Here is a 20524-nt window from a genome sequence, read left to right as displayed (position 1 = left end):
GCTAGCTCATTCTGATCAGCACTCTCTAAAACTTGAAAGGCAAAGAGGTGCCCTGCCTTTTAAAGTGTGCTAAACTGGTCAAGTGAGAGTCTGAGGTGAGGTTAGGCTTTAATTTGTGTGTTTAGCACCTATTAAAACACACTCTGCTTTATTTACATTTCAGTATTTGAATGTGTTAGCCAGAATGCATTGGCGTATATGTTTAACTTTACACCTCCCAGTCTAGAACAAGACCTTACTTTGCAGCACAGAGGCTGGGTAGGGCAGGAGTTAGTTACACACGTGCTGTGTACTGTGTGCAAGAAGGTTCTTGACTTGTATAAGTTGACTTTGCTTTTGCACATACACACAGACACCTGCATAGAGGCAGACAGATGCACCAACACCAAATCTGTGAGGATTGTGGCTCTCGGGCTGTCAGCTAAACTCCCACTTCTTTTCTACCTTCTACAGACATTTACTCACACACCTCCCCACACCACACAAATCCTCATACTGACTGTGTCTGTTGGGCCACAAACTGCTTTGCCATTTCTTTGCCTCCCCCAGCATGGTTTCTGGCTTTTCTGGAGAATAAGGAACTAAGTGTTTGGAAAAAGGGAGATGAAAATCATAATTTGATTCCTGCTTCTGATTGCAGCTGAAATAGAAGGGTACTTTCTTGGTATTGAGTAACACGACTCACTGTTTGCTCTCTGGGCTAGGAATAGTACAGGAAAGTCCCAACATTGTTTTAAATTATGTCATTAATCAAGTTTTGTCACACACACTGCTTTCCAGCGCATGCCTTCTTCTTGCAATGACCTCATCCTAACAGTCCTAGAAAAATTGCACTGCCAGTGAATTTAGTGAGAGTTTGTAGTTTATTGGGACAATGTGACTTTTGTGCATTTACCATTTTTTTTTCACATGGTCATCAGAGCAGGCGAAAATACATGAAAATTGTGGTGCCTTGCTTGTCTTGTCATAAGATTGTGTGTTCTATCCCAAAGTGCATTTAGGGGACCCTTTCCTCTGCTGCTTCTTGGGATGTTTCCATCAGTATTGCTCTGTAACTTCAAAAACATATTCATCTTAAGTCTTCCCTCAGCCCTGGAAGCTAAAAAAACAGGGAAAAACAGTTGTGCTTTTCCCCCAACCCCCAAAAGACACAGGGAACAGATAAAGTATAGAATGGGACTTGAAGGTAGGGGGGACAATTTAAAGTAGTAGTAGAGACAACAGTAACTCCACTCTTTATAGGCCCAGGGAATTGATCAGAATTCATTTGCATCCTTGATAAGTAACATGCTGAGTTTGTACTTTTTTTTTTTTTTTCAAAAAAATCCTTTGCGGCAACTCTTTTAGCTGTGAATGCACTTGTTTCAGTCTTCTTTTTTAAGCTAGCAGCTAAATGCATTGCAGAAACTTAACTAAATCTGAATCTTTCCGTAATCAGTTTGAATAACAAGCTGCTTTGGCTGACTTCCTGGTGCACAATGTCAATGCTGCTCTCAAGCCTGGAGAGAGAGGGTCTTTTGCTCCTATGACTTGTTAGGGTAGACAAAATGATGCATCCACAGAATGTGCAATCAGACCTTGCAAATTTGGCAGATTGTCTTAGCAGGGTTCAGTTTAATAATGTTTTCATTTTGGTGTGCCCTTACTCTGATAGTCACTTTGAAATTAAGTTTTGAACAAAAGCCAAACATCAGACCAAAACTTTGTTGAATACACCAGGCTTTTCCATATTTTTGGTCATATTACTGGCTCACATAAACTGAAAGTTGACAAATCTATCAGCATAGTGAGTGTAACTTTCAGGTAGGCTCTGAAAATTCCTTTGTGGCGTGGAGTGTAACCATCAAAAGACCATACATGTGATGAATCCATGTTATCCAGAGAAACAGAAGTATGGCTTGGGTTTCTCTTGCTGGTACCAGGACATGAACGGAGACCAGTGAAATTTGGTCTTTCAGTACGGTACTTCCATTATTACTGATTATAAGTAACAGCATCTCATGGACAGAAAAAGAAAGATGGTACATTAGGGAAGAAGAGGGACTGAGTTGAAGCTCAATGACACAGAATTTTGGTACTTTTAATTTGTTACACAGTTGGCAATTGTTAGCAACCTTTTCAATTGCTCGAAGTGTCTTTCTATAGAAAGCTGTTCAAAGCATGGCCATGGACAAATCATTGCTGGTGTACATTTTTGTAGACTGAAAATTCAAGTGGGATGCACATGGTTTTGCATTCAGACATTCCAAAAACTGTACCTACCTAAGCAACATGTTAGAGGAGGCAAACGATGCAATCTAAGGAAATTATTTGCAGCCCTTTCCATGTCTTTGAATACCCATTTTTAATCCTAGGAACTTCAAACAAAATATTGCTAGAATGATTGGTTTGAATTAGCTCATCTAATTCTATCCTTTTCTAGTGATTTGTCTACAGGACTGTTTGCATGGTTTAAATTGACCCATCTGGATTTTTAACCCTGGTTTTCAACAAAAGCAGAGGAGCATTACCATTTACAGAAGAACATGCCCCTTTTAAATATAACATGTTCCTACACATATGTCATGGGATTAGAGTGTGAAGGCAGTATGGCTGATGGACAGAGTGGGAATGACTTCCCCTTTGTCAGTGTGCCCAGATCCTGGAGGTGGAACCTATAAGCAGCATTGTCTGAAAGTTAGAGCTAAGCCTAAAAATGGTTTTCAAGGTAATCTGAACTCAGAACTAGAAGTGTGGTGACAAGTCTGTGTGTTGGGTGTATTAGCACGTATGTAAGATGGAACAATTCAAAAGAATCCCTTCAGCCTTGAAAAGGCAGCAGCTGTTGAGGTGAACCACAGCAGTGTTTGGCGGTAACTGCAACAAAGAACACAGAGACCAAACAGAAGTGTAAGATGATAGCATATAATTACCCTGAAACTATGTAACACACCATTATTAGCTGGAATGTTTTCTCTCTTGGTTTGTTTGCTTTGTTTTTCTTAAATACCTGGGAATTGTTCTGTGAATTTAGGCTGAAAACTAGCCAGCTTTTAAGGATCTGGAGTTGAATAATATGGCGTCTTTTGAATAAAGTGCCTTTGGTCTGCTTTCCTTATTTTTCCTACTTTTTTTTTTGTGTTTTCTCTTTTCAGGTTTGTGACCAGGTTTATTGAGCTGGATGGCCTGAGCTGTTTGCTGAACTTCCTGAAGAGCATGGACTATGAGACCTCGGAGAGTCGCATCCACACATCCGTTATAGGGTGTATCAAGGCACTGATGAACAACTCCCAGGGACGGGCTCACGTCCTGGCCCATCCTGAAAGTATCAACATCATATCCCAGAGCTTGCGGACTGAGAACATTAAGACCAAGATTGCTGTGCTGGAGATCCTAGGGGCTGTCTGCTTGGTACCAGATGGTCACAAAAAAGTCTTGCAAGCCATGCTCCACTACCAAGTCTATGCTGCAGAAAGGACAAGATTCCAGGTAAAAGGAGGATGCTTTGACAGAAATAGCCAGAATGAGGAATCTCTGCCAGGAGTAATTTTTGAGTGCATATATTGCAAGCTTGCTTAGTAGTAAAAAGACAATATTTGCCATTTTGTTTTAGGAAGGGAAATTCCTCAAATAGGTTCTTACTATACGTGTATACTTATATTCATACTTCTGTTTCAAGACATATTGCTTGTCATTAAGGCTAACTTAAAATTCCATATATCTTGCCTGAAAATAGGGGTTTGCTTTGCTAAATGAAAGCTGATTATCTGCTCATACTCTAGCTTTATGGCATTTCTAGGATGGTAATGATTTATTCTGTCCTAGAAGCTGAAGCCACAGACTTTCAGGACCTTCTGTCGTGATCTTAAATCCTTAATTTAGTAATAAAAAGAATTGTGGATTAAATAGTGGAGATGAAGAATTAAATTAGGTATGGTGGAGGCACTTCACTTGCCACTTAGCAATCAACTTGTGAATCGTCATCACTTAGCAATTGTTGGCTCAAATAACTCCCATTCAGACCACAGAAGGGAAATGCATTCTCAGAGACCTTGAAGTAGGTCAGTGACAGGCTTTTATTGTGGAAACTCCTGGCTGCTACTATAATGTTCCTCCTCGCAGTGAACCGAGCTTCTTTACAAAAAGATAGTGGAGAATGTTGCGGTGTGTGAAGATGTGGCTCCTTAACTTGGGGATAATCTAACCCATTTACTGTTTTTCCTTAGAGGAAATCATTAGAGCTGTGTTGTGCCAACAGGCATGGGATCCCAATGCCTGACAGTCATTATCTCTTACCTCCTCTCAGCTAATGGATTTTAGACTAATAAAATAGTGAATGGGAAACAGTCTGTGCTGATGGACAGTAGCTGCCAATGTTTGTGTTAGAACCAAATGCACTGTGGGATTCACTGACTGTGACTCAGACCTGGGAGAGGGATGCAGGAGATTTTGATTTGGTATTAACCTATATTTGGCATTGTCAGGTCCGTCCCTCGATGTGCACCGCCTCCTTTGCATTGCTTGTCCATTCAGATTTAATGTGTGTCTTTGATATGCAAGTTTGACACATATGATGGATGGCTCCAGAAATGGGGGCCTTTCAGCCTCAGTTGGAAGCTCTCGAGGCTACTTCAATGGAGAAAATCATAATTACAGGAAAACTTGGAAGGTGAAGAGATTACAGCTGCAGTCATAAGAATGTGTCACCATTCTTTAGTACAGGAGGAGGATAGGAATGAGCAGTGCAGGTGCAGGAAGTAAGCCATGTACATGAGCTATGATGTGGAGATTATTGGGTACTGCCTATGGAGGAGAAGGAAAACATTAAAATTCAGTTTGTTCCCTAGTAATTAGCTGAAATAAAGAAACCTTCCTGAATTAATATGGCATGTTTTTATACCTGGGAGACAGGTGGGGATAACTTGAGCTGCTCTAGGAAAAGCAGTAACTCATAAGCCTGACTACACTTGTCCCATGTTAACTTGCCCTTACTGGACCAACTGACTCTGCTTAATAATTCCATATGGGACAGATGCTGTGTTAACCCTAGCTGGGTGTTCTCTCCCTCTTTTTCTATGTTGATTTAAAAGTTACTGAATAACTGAGCTAAGTCACTGCTGGGTAAAATGTGGTAGCTTTTGAGGAATCTGGTGGAATGATTTGCAGGTGCTTACCAGTCTCTTACAGTCATGAAAAGTAATTTGCCTAAATACTGTGCTTGTCAAATAACTTTTCCATTTAGGAAAAAATGAAAAATAGATGGATACTCTCTTTTATTTCTCAAGTAAAACAAAAATAAAAAGAAGCCCCACCCAATCCCCAGAATGGTTTAGCAGAAGGAATGTGTTCTTGTTTGCAATTACTATGCTTGTGTTTAGAGACTGAAATTCAATTTTCCACTATACTCAGCAATAGCTTGAGTTTAATTTTGAGGAGGTAAGTGTTCATCCAAAGACATTCCTCATCCATCTCCAGTTATTCTTCTAACAGAGAGACTAGGGATTTTTTAAATCCTGAAGAAACAAATGTGGTGATGGTCTTTCTTACATTTTAGAGGATTCTTCTCTGATACTGCAGCACTTAAAATTAAGAGTGTTCCATCTCTTTGCCTCTTGCCCTCCTGCACCTCTGTCTCAGAATAGTCTTGCAGCTTATTGTCAGGAAAAGCATCCACTGTAACTTGAATATGGGAAGCCATTTTAAAAGAAGGATGAGCTGAAAATGCTTGTTCTTTACCTTTCCTGTAAGCTTCAAAGATGTAGTGTACAATGAAAGCGTTTTTCTATCCTCTTTTAATCCAGTCCTGAATGTAATCTTTGTAACCCAGAGTTTGCAAGTATCTGAAGAGATCCTGTAGGTGCGAAACAGAGCCCTTTGGGGGCTGTGTTTCCTACAGCTCGAGCATCTAGCAGCATCATTTGGTGTATTGAAGTGTCCAGAAATTGTGGAGCTTTGCAGCAAACTTTATACTTGGCAGCTTGACTTTGACCAGCCACGCCTAAACACTGTTGTGTTGAAAACTATCCACCACAAGTGGGGAATCTGGCAGAACCCACAAACAAGAATTCTTTCTGTGAAAGTAATAAAACTGAGAACTAAACTGTAAGAACAGGAGAAACTATTCAGGGTAGAAATTTATTCCTTTGCCTCTATGGTCCATCATTGCAGACTGATTCTAAGTGGTGGGGGGAAGGAAAGCTGGGAACTGTGAAGGCACTTCTCAGTCTTTTTATCTAGCTCTGCAAGACGATGGCCAAATTAGAGCCACAATGCATCAGAGCAAAGTAATCTCAAATTTTGGAAATCAACTCAGTTCTTGTGAAGTAAAAGTGCAGAGCTTTCTGGAAATTGTACTGAGCTCACTTTTATTGGAATGTCCAACAAATAACTTACAGGTGATACTGACCACTGACAATATCAGTGCCAGTGTTGCTTTTCCTTAAGTTGCCTTCCTGACAACGGTGGTTGAAAATATTCGTCATCCCATTCAGCCATCTATACTGTCAATTTATTCATCCTCATCTGTGAAAGCTGTCACTTTGTATATTATCTGTTTGGATTTATTTTCAACTCTTGCAGGTAGCAGTAAACCTAGGTGTCCTGCTCCTCCTTGTGTCACTTGGGGTGACCAGCACTATGTCTGTTGGGGCATCAGGAGGTTAATGTGATTAACACTAATACAGATCTACTTTTCCCCAAAACATTTTTTTTTCCTTTTGAAGAGAAATACCATTGTGATGAGTAATAATTTGGGGTACATGCTTCTGCTTCCACTCCTTTTTGTAAGAAGAAGGAAGAGAGGTTCAGAATGATTAACTGGCAACCATCTAAAACTTGAGCTCCTGAATAAGTTGCTGCTGACAACTTTAGATCGAAACAGTGATTATTTCCAGTGTGCACAAGTGTGGTGGAGTGTAGAGATCATGTATTTAACACAGCAACATAAAACATGGCACATTTTGTTTAATATGAGGAGTTATTGCCAGTCAATGTTCTAAATGCAGCTCCTGCTACCTGGCACAGCTGCCAAAAGTTGTCAGAAGACTCAGCAACTGGTGAATTAGTGGAGAAAGAAAGCTGTGACTTAAGGTATGGTTCTTACAAAACTTACATTAACTCTGTCCTGCAATAGCTCATATTTCTTGAATAGAAAGCTTATAGTTTTATGCTAGGGTATCTGAAGTCAAAATTAAATGACAGTGAAATTCCTGAGCATTATAAATTCAACATTTATATTTAGTCCCAATTAAGTCCAAATTAACTTAATTGCACCAAGTAATATCAACTGAAGACCATTAATCAAACAGTACTGAAATGCTTCAGAAAGGATGTCTTTGCTTCCTGATATGTTCTCTTTTTAATTTTTTTATTAAGTTAATGGAAAATATAAACAGAATTTACATGAATATGAAGGACTATTTCCTTACCAAAAAAAAAAGTGATTTTACTCTGAATTGAAATGAACATCAAGTATTATTTCCTTCTAAATTGCAAGCATTTCATCTACTGTCTACAATTGTCAGTCCTTAACTTCAGTCAGGATTCACCTTAAAGCCCTGGGGAGATTCTCCAGAACTTACTCTTTTTTGTTGAGGTTCCAGTCTTCCCTCGATTGACATTACATACTGCAACTTCCCCGTGTGTCTTTGATATTCAAGGTGCTAATAGGTGTATCAGGATCATCCTTGTCTTGGCACTTGCAACAAGGTTCTATACTTTATGTTTGTGTCTCAATTGATATAGTCACTATACCTATTTTCTCACATTTGCCACATCTTCTTGCCTGAACTTTTCCCTTTGCTTTCTTTAATTATTGACCCTTCTTTTATAATGCCCTTTTGCCCGGAATGATTCTCGCTATAATGTCTAACAGGGTAGTCTGTAGTTAATGTTAAGATGTTCCTTGAAAACTGTCCTCCTCAGAGTAATACTCTTTCTGTACTCAAATACCACAGCAGTATTAGGGCATGCCTTCAATCTCTTTCCTGAGGCAATCTGGAAAACTCTGTCTTCATCCAATTGTTTGAAACATGCTACTTTGCCTACAAATCCTACTCTGCTCCTTGAAGAACAGACATGAAAGAAAACACTTGAAATCCAAACAGTAAATCCTCAGAGCAGAAATGTGGAATTAGGAAGATGAGCTCTTGTTTGAGCCCTTATTGTCCTTGCTGGGATTTTTTTCCATGTATTCAGCATAATTCTGTCACTGGCTCACTGTGTGATCATAAAAACATTGCTTTGTCTTTTTTTTTTTTTTAATTCTTGTGAATATAGAGTTTTATAAAATGCTGTGAAAACTGAGAAAGAGGAGTCTCTGATTTTAAAGTCATTCATGTCTGAATTATTGTATTTATGACTGGTTTCCCTTGTGAAAGTGGCACATTCTTTCTCTCCCCTAAGCTGTTGCCTTTATGATTATTTTTCTGCTTTCTGCCTCCCTCCTTCTCTCTGTGTCATGGCATTGTATCACATTATACTTTTTAACATGCCATATTTAGAGACAAAACTAATATTGCAGTCGTAATGCTCTATTGGCCTAAAAAGTTTATCAGGATGTTCCAGTGCTCTTCCAGCACAGCTTGCTATTTAAAATACTCGTCTAGCTGTGGATCCCTGTGGGGAGAAAGAATTTTCCTTTTAGTCTTTAGAGAACCTAGGTGTTGGGTACTGTCTGAAAGAAGCTGGTTTCACTTCACAGAGGAAATATTAACGGGCTGCTTTGGGCAGAAAACTCTTGTTTTCCTCCTTAACGCTGCTAGAAATTTTGAAGCTTGAGGTGAATGAATAAAGAAAGTTTGATATTGTCAGTTGAAAAGGTGGAGGCCAGGAGCATTCCTTCCAGAGCCTCCTTGCCTGGTTTATACCAAACACTGTCAGTACAGACCATAATTTGTAAGGAGAAAGCTGATCAATTTGGAATTGTAGTAGAGGATCTAACAAGGAACAAATTAAAAGGCTGTATTCACTCTTGATTTCCTTCTTCCCTTTAGGGCTCAGCCAAAGCCTTTTGAGGTTTGCTGCAGATTGAGTGAAACCCTACTGGTTGTCAGTGATGAGGAATAATGGGATTAAGTGAGGAAAGTTTTGCTTAAATAGTAGGAAAAACCTTTATAATCATAAGATCAATTGGGCCACAGAAGTGGCTGCCAAGAGGTGTGGTGAAATCTTTTTCACAGGAAATGTTCAAGTGAGGATTTGAACCTCAGCCATTTGCAAAGAGTTGGAGATATTGGAATTTGGCCACAGTATGTGGGTGTAGACTCTGATTTTTAGGAATAGCAAGAACTTACAGTGTTTCCTTCTCAAGCTGAACAATTACATGAAGATGTGCTGCTCTTCAATTGGATTAGTGCAACACAGAGTTTTGGGTTTTCTTGCCCTGAATTTGATATGCCTCCCATTGCATTCTGCTCCTAGTTCAGCATTCTGAAATGGGGGATAGAAAACTTTTGTTAGCATCTTTCAAGCTGTATGGATGCTGTACTTGATATGCTGCTTCATAGATTCTGTCATGTTCCTACAAGTCTGTGAGAAAGTATGATAGGAATGAAGAGCCTCTGAAGAAAACCAGCAAAACTGTCCTTGGTTTTGCTGCTTCTGTAGTGATGGCTAATTCAGTTATTCCAAGAAGGCACATGTGTTTTGAATTTCAGTGTCAAATCTTGAAGTAACAGAATAAAATTCTCTCATTTATTTCACTTCTGCTTGTTTGTCAAGTTGAACAGTTGTTTTTGTTGGTGAATTTAAAGACTTCTCAGGTAGTTTCTGATTGTCACTGTTAGAGATAGGATGGTGGATTGAGCTGACCACCAGTCTGGCTCAGTGGAGCATTTCATGTGCTTTTATGTAAGACTTGTTCCCATTTCTAGCAAAATATTATGTGGTGGTAACACAGTTACTGGGATGATGGATAGGATTGAAACTCAAATGCCTGGAGTAGGGTAATTTGAAAATTCCAGATGGGAAATTTAGAAGCAGCAAGAGAATGGAGTTAATGAAACTGAGCTTGTTTGATAATGAACATACCATGCTCAGATGTGAAAACAGCTGTCAGTAGCAGTGTATGATAGGTCAAAATATTTTTGCACAAAAATAAGCATGAAGCCAGGAAGTTATTCTTTCCCCTGAAGAATGTACAGGAGGATATTCCTCCTGTTTCTTGAGACATATCTCTGTGTCTTTCTGCAGGAAACAAGATAGACCTATGGTGACTAGACGAGGAAAGATTTTGCTATGAATGAACACTTTCAGTAACCAGGGACAAAAAACTGACTAGAGGAAAATGAACTTCCTTACTCAGCATCATAGCTGCAAAACGTTATTTAGATGATCTGCTGAGCCAAACACAAAAAAGTTATTTTTGTCTTCGTTATCCCTTTATGGTCAAAACTTCTTAGGGAGACTGAAAAAGAATTCTCTTTTTTAGTGTGATAGCAAAACAAATATATGAGTGTGAGGCATTTATTATTTATGCTGGAGTGAGACTCATACAGCTGAACTCACAGATCTGAAGTGGAATTTGTTACTCTTCCAGTAAGGAAAATCATCCTTGGAATTATGAACTGATCAGAGAAGATCCTGAAGAGAATATTAATGGTGATCAGCAGAAAGCTGAACGTAGAGTTGCTTTCATGGCTAATCAGTTTCTGCATATAACCTCTTTGGTAAATATTCAAGTGGAATTAATCCGGAATAAGGCAAAGGCCACCAATGCTACTTGTCTAGTCTTTTTCTCTTTTGTCTCCTGATATTCACAAGATTATGGTAAAACATCAGTATGTATACAGAAATTAGACCACAAACGTTCCTGTGCTGAACACTCCCTGTGGGTTGGTTAACAGGGGGACATGCAGCCTCCAGGGAGAACTTCCAGCAGCTTTTCAGTAAGCAGAGCTTATAAGAAAGATGGAGAAAGACATTTTACCAGGGCCTGTGATGACGGGACAAGGGCTAAAAGGTTTAAACTATAAGAAGCTAGACATTGAATGGGTAAAAGGAAGAGAGTTTTTTAAGATGAGGGTGAAAAGGCACTGGAACAGGTTGGCCAGAGAAGTTGTAGATGCCTCATCCCTGCAAGTGTTCAAGGCCAGGCTGGATGGCGCTTTGAGGAGAAGCCCAGGTCTGGCAGAAAGATGTTCCTGCCTGTGGGAGGAGAGTCAGGACTAGATGATCTTTAAAAGTCATTGTTAACCCAAACCATTCCATGAGTCTGTAACATGGAGACTGGGGCTTAACTGCACTTCCAGTGGAGATGTGTAATTCAACTTTGAGCTTTGGAACTGTATGCACAAGGGATATTCCTGGTATTTGAGAACCCCTAAAAGGAGCTTACCAAGAGGTAATAATTGTCTGCTTCATGTTAAGGGGTGGTAAGTGAAGGAACAAGGATAGATCTTTCAAGGTTCAGGCATAGGCTTTATTCCTTAAAAGATAGCTTCTCATTGCAATTATCTCACCTGTATACAGAAGTGCAATCTATCCTGCAAGAAATTAGCTTATGTCCTCTAACTCAGCTTGCTGTTCTGTTTCAGTCGCTGCTAAATGAGCTGGACCGAAGCATGGGGCGATACCGAGATGAAGTAAACCTCAAAACAGCCATCATGTCCTTTATCAATGCTGTTCTGAATGCAGGTGCTGGTGAGGTGAGTCACTGCCTGGGAAATTCTTTCTGAAATGTTATGTTTAAATTAGTTTACCTTGGAAATAGTTAGTAGATTAAGTCACAAATCTTGTGGTAGTGGGTGGATATATTTTGTGGAAAATAATGCTTAATTGTTAAGATCAGTCTTAAAATTATGTCTTCCATATTATTTCATTTCAAGCTTCTTCAATATAGCATAGACTGCTTACACTGAAGTGATTACTTTGGGTTGTTTTTTGGTTGGTTGGTTGGTTTTTTTGCTGTTTTGGTTGTGGAAGATTTTTTTGTTTGTTTTAAGAACTGCAAAGCATTCACCTTTTTATTTCATCCTTTTTAGAAAATATTTTGATTTACCTTCAGAAATGTTTTGAAATGTTAAGTTGTTTTGACTCAAAGCCAAAGTCAAAGCATTTTAATTTTAAAATATCAAGGGGAGACATTTCAGAAAAATGTTCAGAAAAAAAATCCCAGGTCCTAGTTGTTTTACTTTTATTAACAAGACTTCCTTTTGAATCTGAAGGATAGTTTAAACTAATTTATTACATTAAAAGTGTTACTTTTGTGATGTTAGCTTTTTTTCTTTTTTTGGTTAAACCACAAAAGACAGCAAGCTCCTGAGAGCTATCTGACAATGTGTTTGTCTCTATCTCCGGGAATCCTGTAGCATCCCACTGAATAGGTGTCAGAAGGTTTGTCAGAGTAGGTGATTTTATGTATATGGTCTTATGACAAATAAACAGGAAAAAATTAGGAGGAAGACTGTGATGCTGTTCATCTGTAAGCAGGAGAGGAACCTCTAATGGACTAGCAGGAAAAGTGCCAGTAGCTTCTGTTCCTCATGGAACAACATGGAGTGTGCTGTCCTTTTGACTGCATATGCAAAACTCATAGTACATAAATGTACTTTTAAGTGAAATGGAAGCAATGGCATTAATTCCTTTTTTGCTTACTTTACTGGAATTATTCATCCTGTGAATCTGGGGTCAGGATAGAGAATATTAAAAAGGGAAGAACTGAAATTTTAAGCAAATGTTTTTAAAATGTGATTGACAGCTTTTGAAAACAAATAACTTGGATTTCCCCCATTTTTTAAGGACAATTTGGAGTTCCGATTGCACCTCCGATATGAGTTTCTAATGCTGGGAATTCAACCCGTCATTGACAAGCTCAGAGGACACGAGAATGCCACACTGGACAGGTAAGACTTATTTTCTGAGAACTGCTACTGATGAATAGAAAGACTTCTTAGAAACTCTTCTCTATTTCAGAGAGCTTTTTCTGTCTCTTCTTGAAACTGACTCTGTAAAAAAAACAAAAAGAAAATTAAAAAAAAAATTATCCTAAAATTAACATCCGCAGATGAAGTAGGAATGTACATGCTAAGTTGGCAGAGGCTGTGGCAAAGGAGTTCCTCAACTGCTTTTTTTCTCAGTGGGGGATGGCAGTCAGAATGAAAAATATAAAAAGTATTCTAATTGTTTTCTCTTGAAGCAACACTGGAACAAAAGCCTGTCCTGGTAGGAGGCAGGGAAGCCAGTAGTTCATGGACTTCATTGTGACTGAGTATGTGTGGTCTAAGTGCAGGTTCTGAGTTTCCAAGTTGTATGACTACAGTTTGCTGCAGAGCTGGAACCAGGAATGGTGCTTTTGATCTGCAACATTATAAGCAAGAATAAGAAAATCTGTCCTGTAGATGATCTATATTGCTTTGGACAGTAACCAGGAGTGTTTAGGAGGGACTTAGCTGGATTTTACAAGTTAGGAGAATAACAAAGGTTTGAGAGGATCTCACATGCCTGGATTACAAAGACTCTTGTACCAGATCTGTACAGGGGAATGTGCCACAGCCTTTCTCCACCTCACCTGCTGTGCTCCAGTCTCTGTGTAAGAAAACTTCAGATGGTCAAATGTGTCACTCACCAGGTCACCCAGATCCAGACATAGTCATGCTGCTGTGCTTATCAATAGGCATACCTAGAGGCTGTTGAGAACTGATCCACTGAATGCATTTCTGCTTCGCTGCTTAAAAGAAACAACTTGTAATGATTCCATACCTGCCTAGCAAGTATGGTGTGGACTTTTTAGAACTGTATTGTCTTTGCAGGCATTGCATTCGTCAAAAACAGAATATCCCTTCCCTATTTTATGTTTATGTTTTGCACCTTACCTCAACACAGTGTTACAGAGTTAGAGAGTGTGTGCACCTCTGCCAGCCTTTTCTTTTGGCCTGTCACTGACCCCCTTGCCTTGCATACCTGTGGCAGCACTTCATGTGAGAAAGGCTTGCCAATTTCTACATGTTCTAGCTGAACTGAGGTTTTGCTGCTTCTCTAGTGACACACTTAGTTTAAGTCTGAATCATGCCATGAACATTGCCAGATGTTTTGTTATTCTATTTCCTCTTAGACATTTAGATTTCTTTGAGATGGTCAGAAATGAAGATGACTTGGAGCTTGCCAAGCGGTTTGACCTGGTAAGTTTTAATTTGTAGTACTGGAACTGGCCAAAGTTGAACTTGCATCCAGTTGGGATGCTTCTTGCACCTTTCCTTTGTGCTCCCTAAAACTAGTGTTTGACTTTGATGCTAGGAGTGGCTGATGCTCTTGCTTTCACTGTTTCTCATTTAGCAAGCAGGAGATTTGCACTGTGTGAACAATGAAAACAGTGGTCACACAAAGGGCTTTGATGAGTATTTTTGATAAAAACTTCTTTCTTTTGCTTGCCTGAATGTTCAAGAGTGATGGAGGTTCTCAACCATGCTCTCAGGTTCTCAGTCCTGATGATCTGGATGCCCTCTAGTTTCAGACATCCCCTTTGCAGGACTATGGGTGAAGTTTGGGCTATTTTCTGATATTCTTCCCAAGATCACATGTAACTCTGCTGACAACTGTTGCCTCAGAGCCTGTGGACAGGATCAGTATTTTAGTATATGTGGATTTTAAAGACTAACATAGAGACAGCCTGTAGCATCAATAAAAAGCTGTAGGGTCCTGAATGGTTTAGTCCCCTCTTTCTTTGTGAACAGCTCTTGCTGCACACACAGATAGAGAACAACTGACCCTTTCTTGCTTAGCTTCTACTATTTGTGCCACCAGTTTCCAGGACCCAAATGTTTTGCTTGCTCCAGAACAGTTCTTGGTGGCTTTGCATGGCTCCCTTTCTAGCCTTTTACTTTGGAGATCTTTTCTATACTGCATAGGGATGACAATGCTGGTGTCAAAGACCCTTGTGCCTGTTCCTGGAAGCTGCATCTGGGCATGGCAGAAGACTTTGCAGAGGTCCACTTGCTGGAAATTTGCCTGTCTTTGTATTGATTGGCTCTTTCACAGTTAATCAGGTTTTTACTGTGGATGGTTTTTCTCTTCTCTCACTTCAGATCCACATTGATACAAAAAGTGCCTCTCAGATGTTTGAGTTGATCAAGAAGAGATTGAAGCACACAGATGCCTATCCCTATTTGTTATCCATCCTCCAGCACTGCTTGCAGATGCCATGTGAGTACATTTACAGACTTCCAGAGTGAGGGGTATTGGAGAACTGGGAGAAACGCTGGTGCTCACAGATACCAGGGCACACACTACCATTGTCTCCCATTCAGCACTTGGCTGTGGCTAATGAACTGGATATCTTACACTGAAAAATTTTTGTTGCAATACTTAGGGCAGCGGTTTGACCTCTCTGCACTTGTAAATAAAATTGAGTAGCTGAGACATTCCAGTTAGTCACTGACAGAGATTTTAATGATTTTAATCAGAAGTTTTAAAAAAGAGTCCTTATGCTATAGATCAGGGAATTCCCAGAAAGAGATAGCATTTGGAATATTAAAAAAATACACTGAAGATTTTTTTCTGGTGAAATAGTACAGTACTGAAAGCTGTTCTGCCACTGGGAAATTCCACAGTAAGTCATCAGACTGCTATCTCATGGCAGTGCTTTAATGGAGAGCTCCCAAACACAAAGTGAAAAATAATACTGAAATTTGCTTCCAAAGAAGTGATAAGAATCTTCTTATTAACTGCAATAAAATAATTCAGTTATGCATCCAGAGTTTAGCAGGATCACTAAAGAATTGCCTGCCTTGATCCTGTTAGGGATGAGGTGCTGGTCTTCCATGATTTCCATCTGTATTTGAGCAGTCAAACCAAGAAGGGAACATGAGGGAGATGCACTGGGGTGTGTTTTTCAGCAAGCAATGTGATGTGTGGTATGTCCTCAGGCTCTCCTTAGATTCAAGTACAGCAATGCACAAATTTGAGCAGTACTTTGTCTCAGTGTTCTCTTTGATATTACTCTTTAGAATAGAACTTGAGCTTTATGTGTTGACTGGGATTTTTGGTAGCAGAAAGACCAAATCCTGTTAGGCCAGGGCAGGATTGTACTGGAGCAATTTTAAAGAGTCTATAAAGATCTAGGTTATGTAACTTAAAGAGTTGAGGTGGACTTAATGTTGCTCTGGCTCTTCTGTTTGGATATCCATGGGATTAGTACCTTTGGTTCAAATTCTGTTCTTTATCTCTGCACTTTCCAGTCATGTTTGGATGAATTTTTCATGCCAGTTGAGTTTCACTGACCTGCAGATAACCAAGCATGCAGATAGAACATCTCATTGTTCCTACAGTGACCTCAACATCAAGCCCCAGAAAACACTGAGTGTTAGTTATCACAAAGGAATCCTTTTTATAGATGTTTAGTGTGCAATTTATAGCTAACCTGTCAGAAGGGTTGCATAGCCTGAATGTGCACATCAGGCACAAAGTTGCCTGTGCCTGTTATGAGCTGTGCCAGTATGCCAGGTGTTTGTAAATAATCTGCTAGCAACTGTTCAGAGTTAGTCTTTGTGTTCTGTAATTCATCACACACAGGACTGAGATGAAAGGTGGGGAGGAAAGAATGCCAGTTTGTTGGCAGGTCTGGGCACTTTGGCATGGAGTTGGAAGATCTCATGGGTTGGTCTTTTTTCAATACAGATAAGAGGAATGGAGGAAACTTCCAGCAGTGGCAGCTGTTGGACAGAATACTCCAACAAATTGTTCTTCAGGATGAACGAGGAGATGATCCAGATATAGCTCCATTGGAAAACTTCAATGTCAAAAATATCATTAAAATGTAAGCTGCTTTATTATTGTTTATTTCTGTTATGCAGGTATAAGAATATGATCAGTATGCGGGTGCTTAAGAAATAAAATATCATATGTGAGGACTTCCTTATTTCAACTTACAGCTTCTCCTTGTCCTGTTAAGTAGTTAAGTCTTCTAAGCAGTTTCCTTCTAATGACATCTTAGCTTGGCAGTATTTCCCTGCAAAGTCCTTGTGTTTGACTTCTAGTAACTGTTATTCTGGTTAGAGGATCAGAAAAAATGCTCATGATTTTATAACAAGGCTTCCTCATGTGCCTTTTTAAATTCAGGATGCTCATGAAAGCTTTCCTTGATATTAAAAAGTAAAAATAATATCATATTCTCTATGTAGATCCCATTCCTACTAATGAGCACATGGTTTAGAAAGATTGCAAACAGGGGAAAGCAGTCCCCACTTGGCACACAAAACCTCTTACCTCTTCATAAAATGTCTGTTTGCTCTCACCCACAGACTTGGTTGAGGGCATTACCATTATTTTTTCCCATAGGATGCATCATTTGAGAAGTCTAGCTACATGAGCTGGCTCTCTTCTCAACTTCCCTGTTCTCAGTCCTTTTTTAGCCAAACTTTTGGATTCTTCATTTCATCCAACTGCCTCTGCAGGTAATTCATGGCCCATTACCCTTCTGAATTATCCACTGAAAAGAACATTTATAGAACATAAGTCCTATATGAAACCAAATTCTCCTGTACTAAAAATTTTACAGTTCCTTTTGTTATAGGTGTGAGCCAAAATCGAAACTGATTTCTTGTCATGGAAAAATACAGTGGTGTTGGATACCAGACTTCATTGTAGATTTCATGCCTGATCTTCCCTTTCTGCTTTCATAGCTACTCCTCATTCTGCATATCTAATCAATCCCCAGCATGCCCTGCATATTTTCTGTCAGTAATAGGAAATAGCTGTGCCAGTGTGAGATACAAGAATTGCCTTGTTACTGATGTATTACCCGATAGAGAAGTGTTCTTCCTCCTTGTAAGAAAGAAAAAATAGAACCACAGCAATAAGGAAAAAAACAATGGCAATCTGATTTTATATTAAGGATGGGGTAATTTGTAACCCATAGCAGCTGTGATTATTTTAGTGATGACTTCTCTCTTTCAAAATAAGTAGACTTGGCACTTTGAGGGCATTACCTGAAGACAGGAATGTATCAGGAATTTCTTCCACAGCCATTCCTTTATCCCTTTTTATGACATTGAGTAAAAAGGCATCCTTTTCCTATTAGCTGTAGGCTAGGGAGCAGAATCTGGATCCAGAAGGACCACTGGTGTGATCCTGTATAAACTTGTACACTTACCAGGTTGCCTTTTGCTGATCACTTTGCAAAATGACCGCTTGCCTTTCAGCCTGGGTAGCTCAGGAAAAGTTTAAATGATCTCCTTTCCTCTTTCAGGCTGGTGAATGAAAATGAGGTCAAGCAGTGGAGGGATCAGGCAGAGAAATTCCGGAAAGGTGAGTTCATCCTCTTTGCTTGCATAGGCAGAAACTGATCCCAGTTCATTCACAGAGCAGTGAGCAGCAGAGCTGGACACAACTTTTCCTTTTGCAGACATTTTGTGTCATGGTGAACAGTTTATGTGTTTCACAGGATGGGGGTTCCTTCAGTCCTCACATGAAGTGATTTTACAGTCTAACTGAAACTTAGGCATTGCTGTCTTGATCATTGAAGGTCATTGTCAAGACAGTCAGACTCTATTTTCTTGTTCTTGCTCTCATTATACATCCCTGCTTGAGCTGACAGAAGTGTCAGCTTTATTTCAGCTGTATTAACCTACATGTCCCCAGGGACTGTTCATGAGCTTTGTTTCACCAGTCCCACTTGTGTTTTTCCCCTAGACCATGCAGAGCTGATGAGCCGGCTAGAGAAGAAGGAGAGGGAATGTGAAACAAAAACCCAGGAGAAGGATGAAATGATGAAGACCCTGAACAAAATGAAGGACAAGCTGCAGAAGGAATCCTTGGAGCTGCGCCAGACCCGAGACCAGATGAATGATCTGGTGGCTCAGCTTAATGAGTTCTCGGTATGAGACTGGGAGTCTTCCCCATCCTTGTTTAAAGGCTGCTAACTAGTGAATGATGAAAAAAAGCATTGTTATGCATGAAGCACATCTGTGGTCATAACAGAGAATACTTAGAAGCTGCTCAGCTTTTAGCTGAGACCAAAATCCCTGAGCCTCAGTCACCTTCCTTGCAGGAGCTGCTGAGGCACGTGTGTGCTCTTCCAGCCATAATTTTCACGTCTGAGTAGGGTGGCCCTGGTTATTATTTAGTGGAATAGAGAGAAATCTCCCTGATACAAAAGTATAGAAGAAACAGGATTCCTGTCATGCTGCAAGAGCATCTGAACTATCTCAGGAAAAGTGGCATTTGCAGATGCTCCCTCCTGTTTGGTGTTCTTTCTATCCCAGCAGTTGTCTGAGCCACCAGAACTCAGCCGTGAGAAGTTAGACACTGCAGAAAGCAGATTCATTCCCTCCTCCCCTCTCCCACTTCGCATTACTGAGGCCTAATGACAGGTATTCAGTGTTTCAAACCCTTAGCTTTTAAACCCAGGAGTTCAAAAGTTCATGAGATTGAACTTTTCTCTTTTTTCATACATAAGGAGAAAATAATACATTTTGGCTTCTTTTACTAGCTTTTTGTTTTTCTGAGCCATTTATGGTTCCTTTTTCAAGCTCTTCTCCACAGCTCCATGGGCTTGAAACTTTCTCTTAAATGAAAGCTGAGATTCCTCCCTTTATTGCATGGCTTTGAGTGCAGGAGGCTTTAAAGAAAACATCAAATGTTTTGAGAGTCATAATAAAATCACATCAGCTGGCAGCATGGAGTTACTGTGCCTTTTAAACTGTTTGCTTTCTTTTTCTCTGTGTTTTTTATTTTCCAGCAAGGGGGCAGCATTTCCTTCCCACCCCCACCACCCCCTCCTCCAGGTGGCCCATTAGCTTTGTCCTCTTCTCATATGTCTGAGAATTTGCCACCACTGCCACCTCCTCTGCCTTTCTCCAGCTGTCCCCCACCTCCTGCTCCACCACCTCCACCAGGAGGACCGCCTCCTCCACCAGGAGCACCACCTTTCTTCAGCATGGGGGTGCCACCCCCTTCCACAACCACCTTCAGCACCAGTGGCCCCAGTCTGAAGAAGAAATCTATCCCACAGCCTTCACATCCACTGAAATCCTTCAACTGGGCTAAGCTGAGTGAGGTAAGAAACTGCATTACTCAACTGATTTACTTTCTGAGTATACCCCAGTGTTGATTAATGCCATGAAATGCAAAGTGGCATAGAAACAAGTGGCCTTCTGTGGGCTGTGGTCAGTAGGTGTCATTAGTTGTATTTAGGGAGTCTCCCCAGTTCTCCATCATGCAGCACATCCCCTGTGATAGACTGAGCTGCATAGGTGTGGCCATGCAAATAGTCTGGTCCAGCAAAGCTGTAGTGGGGCTGAATACCTAAGTGAGAGCTGGACATCTCCAGGACTGGTGGGCCAGAGCTGCCCTCACTTGTACACCAGGGAAAAGGGTGACCAGAGGCAGTGTGGGCAAAACATGGTGAGAGCCATCTGGAAAAACATCCAGCCACCTCTACTCTGGCAGGAGCCATCACCAAGGAGAGAAAGGTGTCCTGATTCTCCTCACTGTTTGCTCATGGCCATGAGGGAAGCTGCCTCTCTCCTTGAATGGTTATAACTCTGTCTGTAGGTGATAAAACTCCAGATTGGCAAAAACAAAACAACAAACCCCAGAGGACTTGGATTCT

At 40.2% G+C, this 20524-nt stretch overlaps 1 protein-coding gene across 2 annotated transcripts in view; it reads left to right on the top strand.

Moving 5' to 3' along the window:
- Positions 1-20524, top strand: part of DAAM2 (dishevelled associated activator of morphogenesis 2) — a 204899-nt gene that overhangs the window by 136960 nt on the left and 47415 nt on the right. For both annotated transcript variants that reach the window (XM_059467440.1, XM_059467439.1), the window contains 9 exons: positions 3135-3468; positions 11514-11624; positions 12718-12821; positions 14030-14096; positions 15000-15117; positions 16591-16729; positions 18161-18219; positions 18604-18788; positions 19652-19969. In XM_059467440.1, coding sequence (XP_059323423.1) covers positions 3135-3468; positions 11514-11624; positions 12718-12821; positions 14030-14096; positions 15000-15117; positions 16591-16729; positions 18161-18219; positions 18604-18788; positions 19652-19969 — 1435 coding nt within the window. The remainder of the gene's footprint in view (positions 1-3134; positions 3469-11513; positions 11625-12717; positions 12822-14029; positions 14097-14999; positions 15118-16590; positions 16730-18160; positions 18220-18603; positions 18789-19651; positions 19970-20524) is intronic.

Source organism: Ammospiza nelsoni, chromosome 3 (genome assembly GCF_027579445.1).
Source record: "Ammospiza nelsoni isolate bAmmNel1 chromosome 3, bAmmNel1.pri, whole genome shotgun sequence".
NCBI lineage: Eukaryota > Metazoa > Chordata > Aves > Passeriformes > Passerellidae > Ammospiza > Ammospiza nelsoni.
The sequence above is the reverse complement of the archived record's forward strand: the minus strand, read 5'-3'. Positions and strand labels throughout refer to the sequence as shown.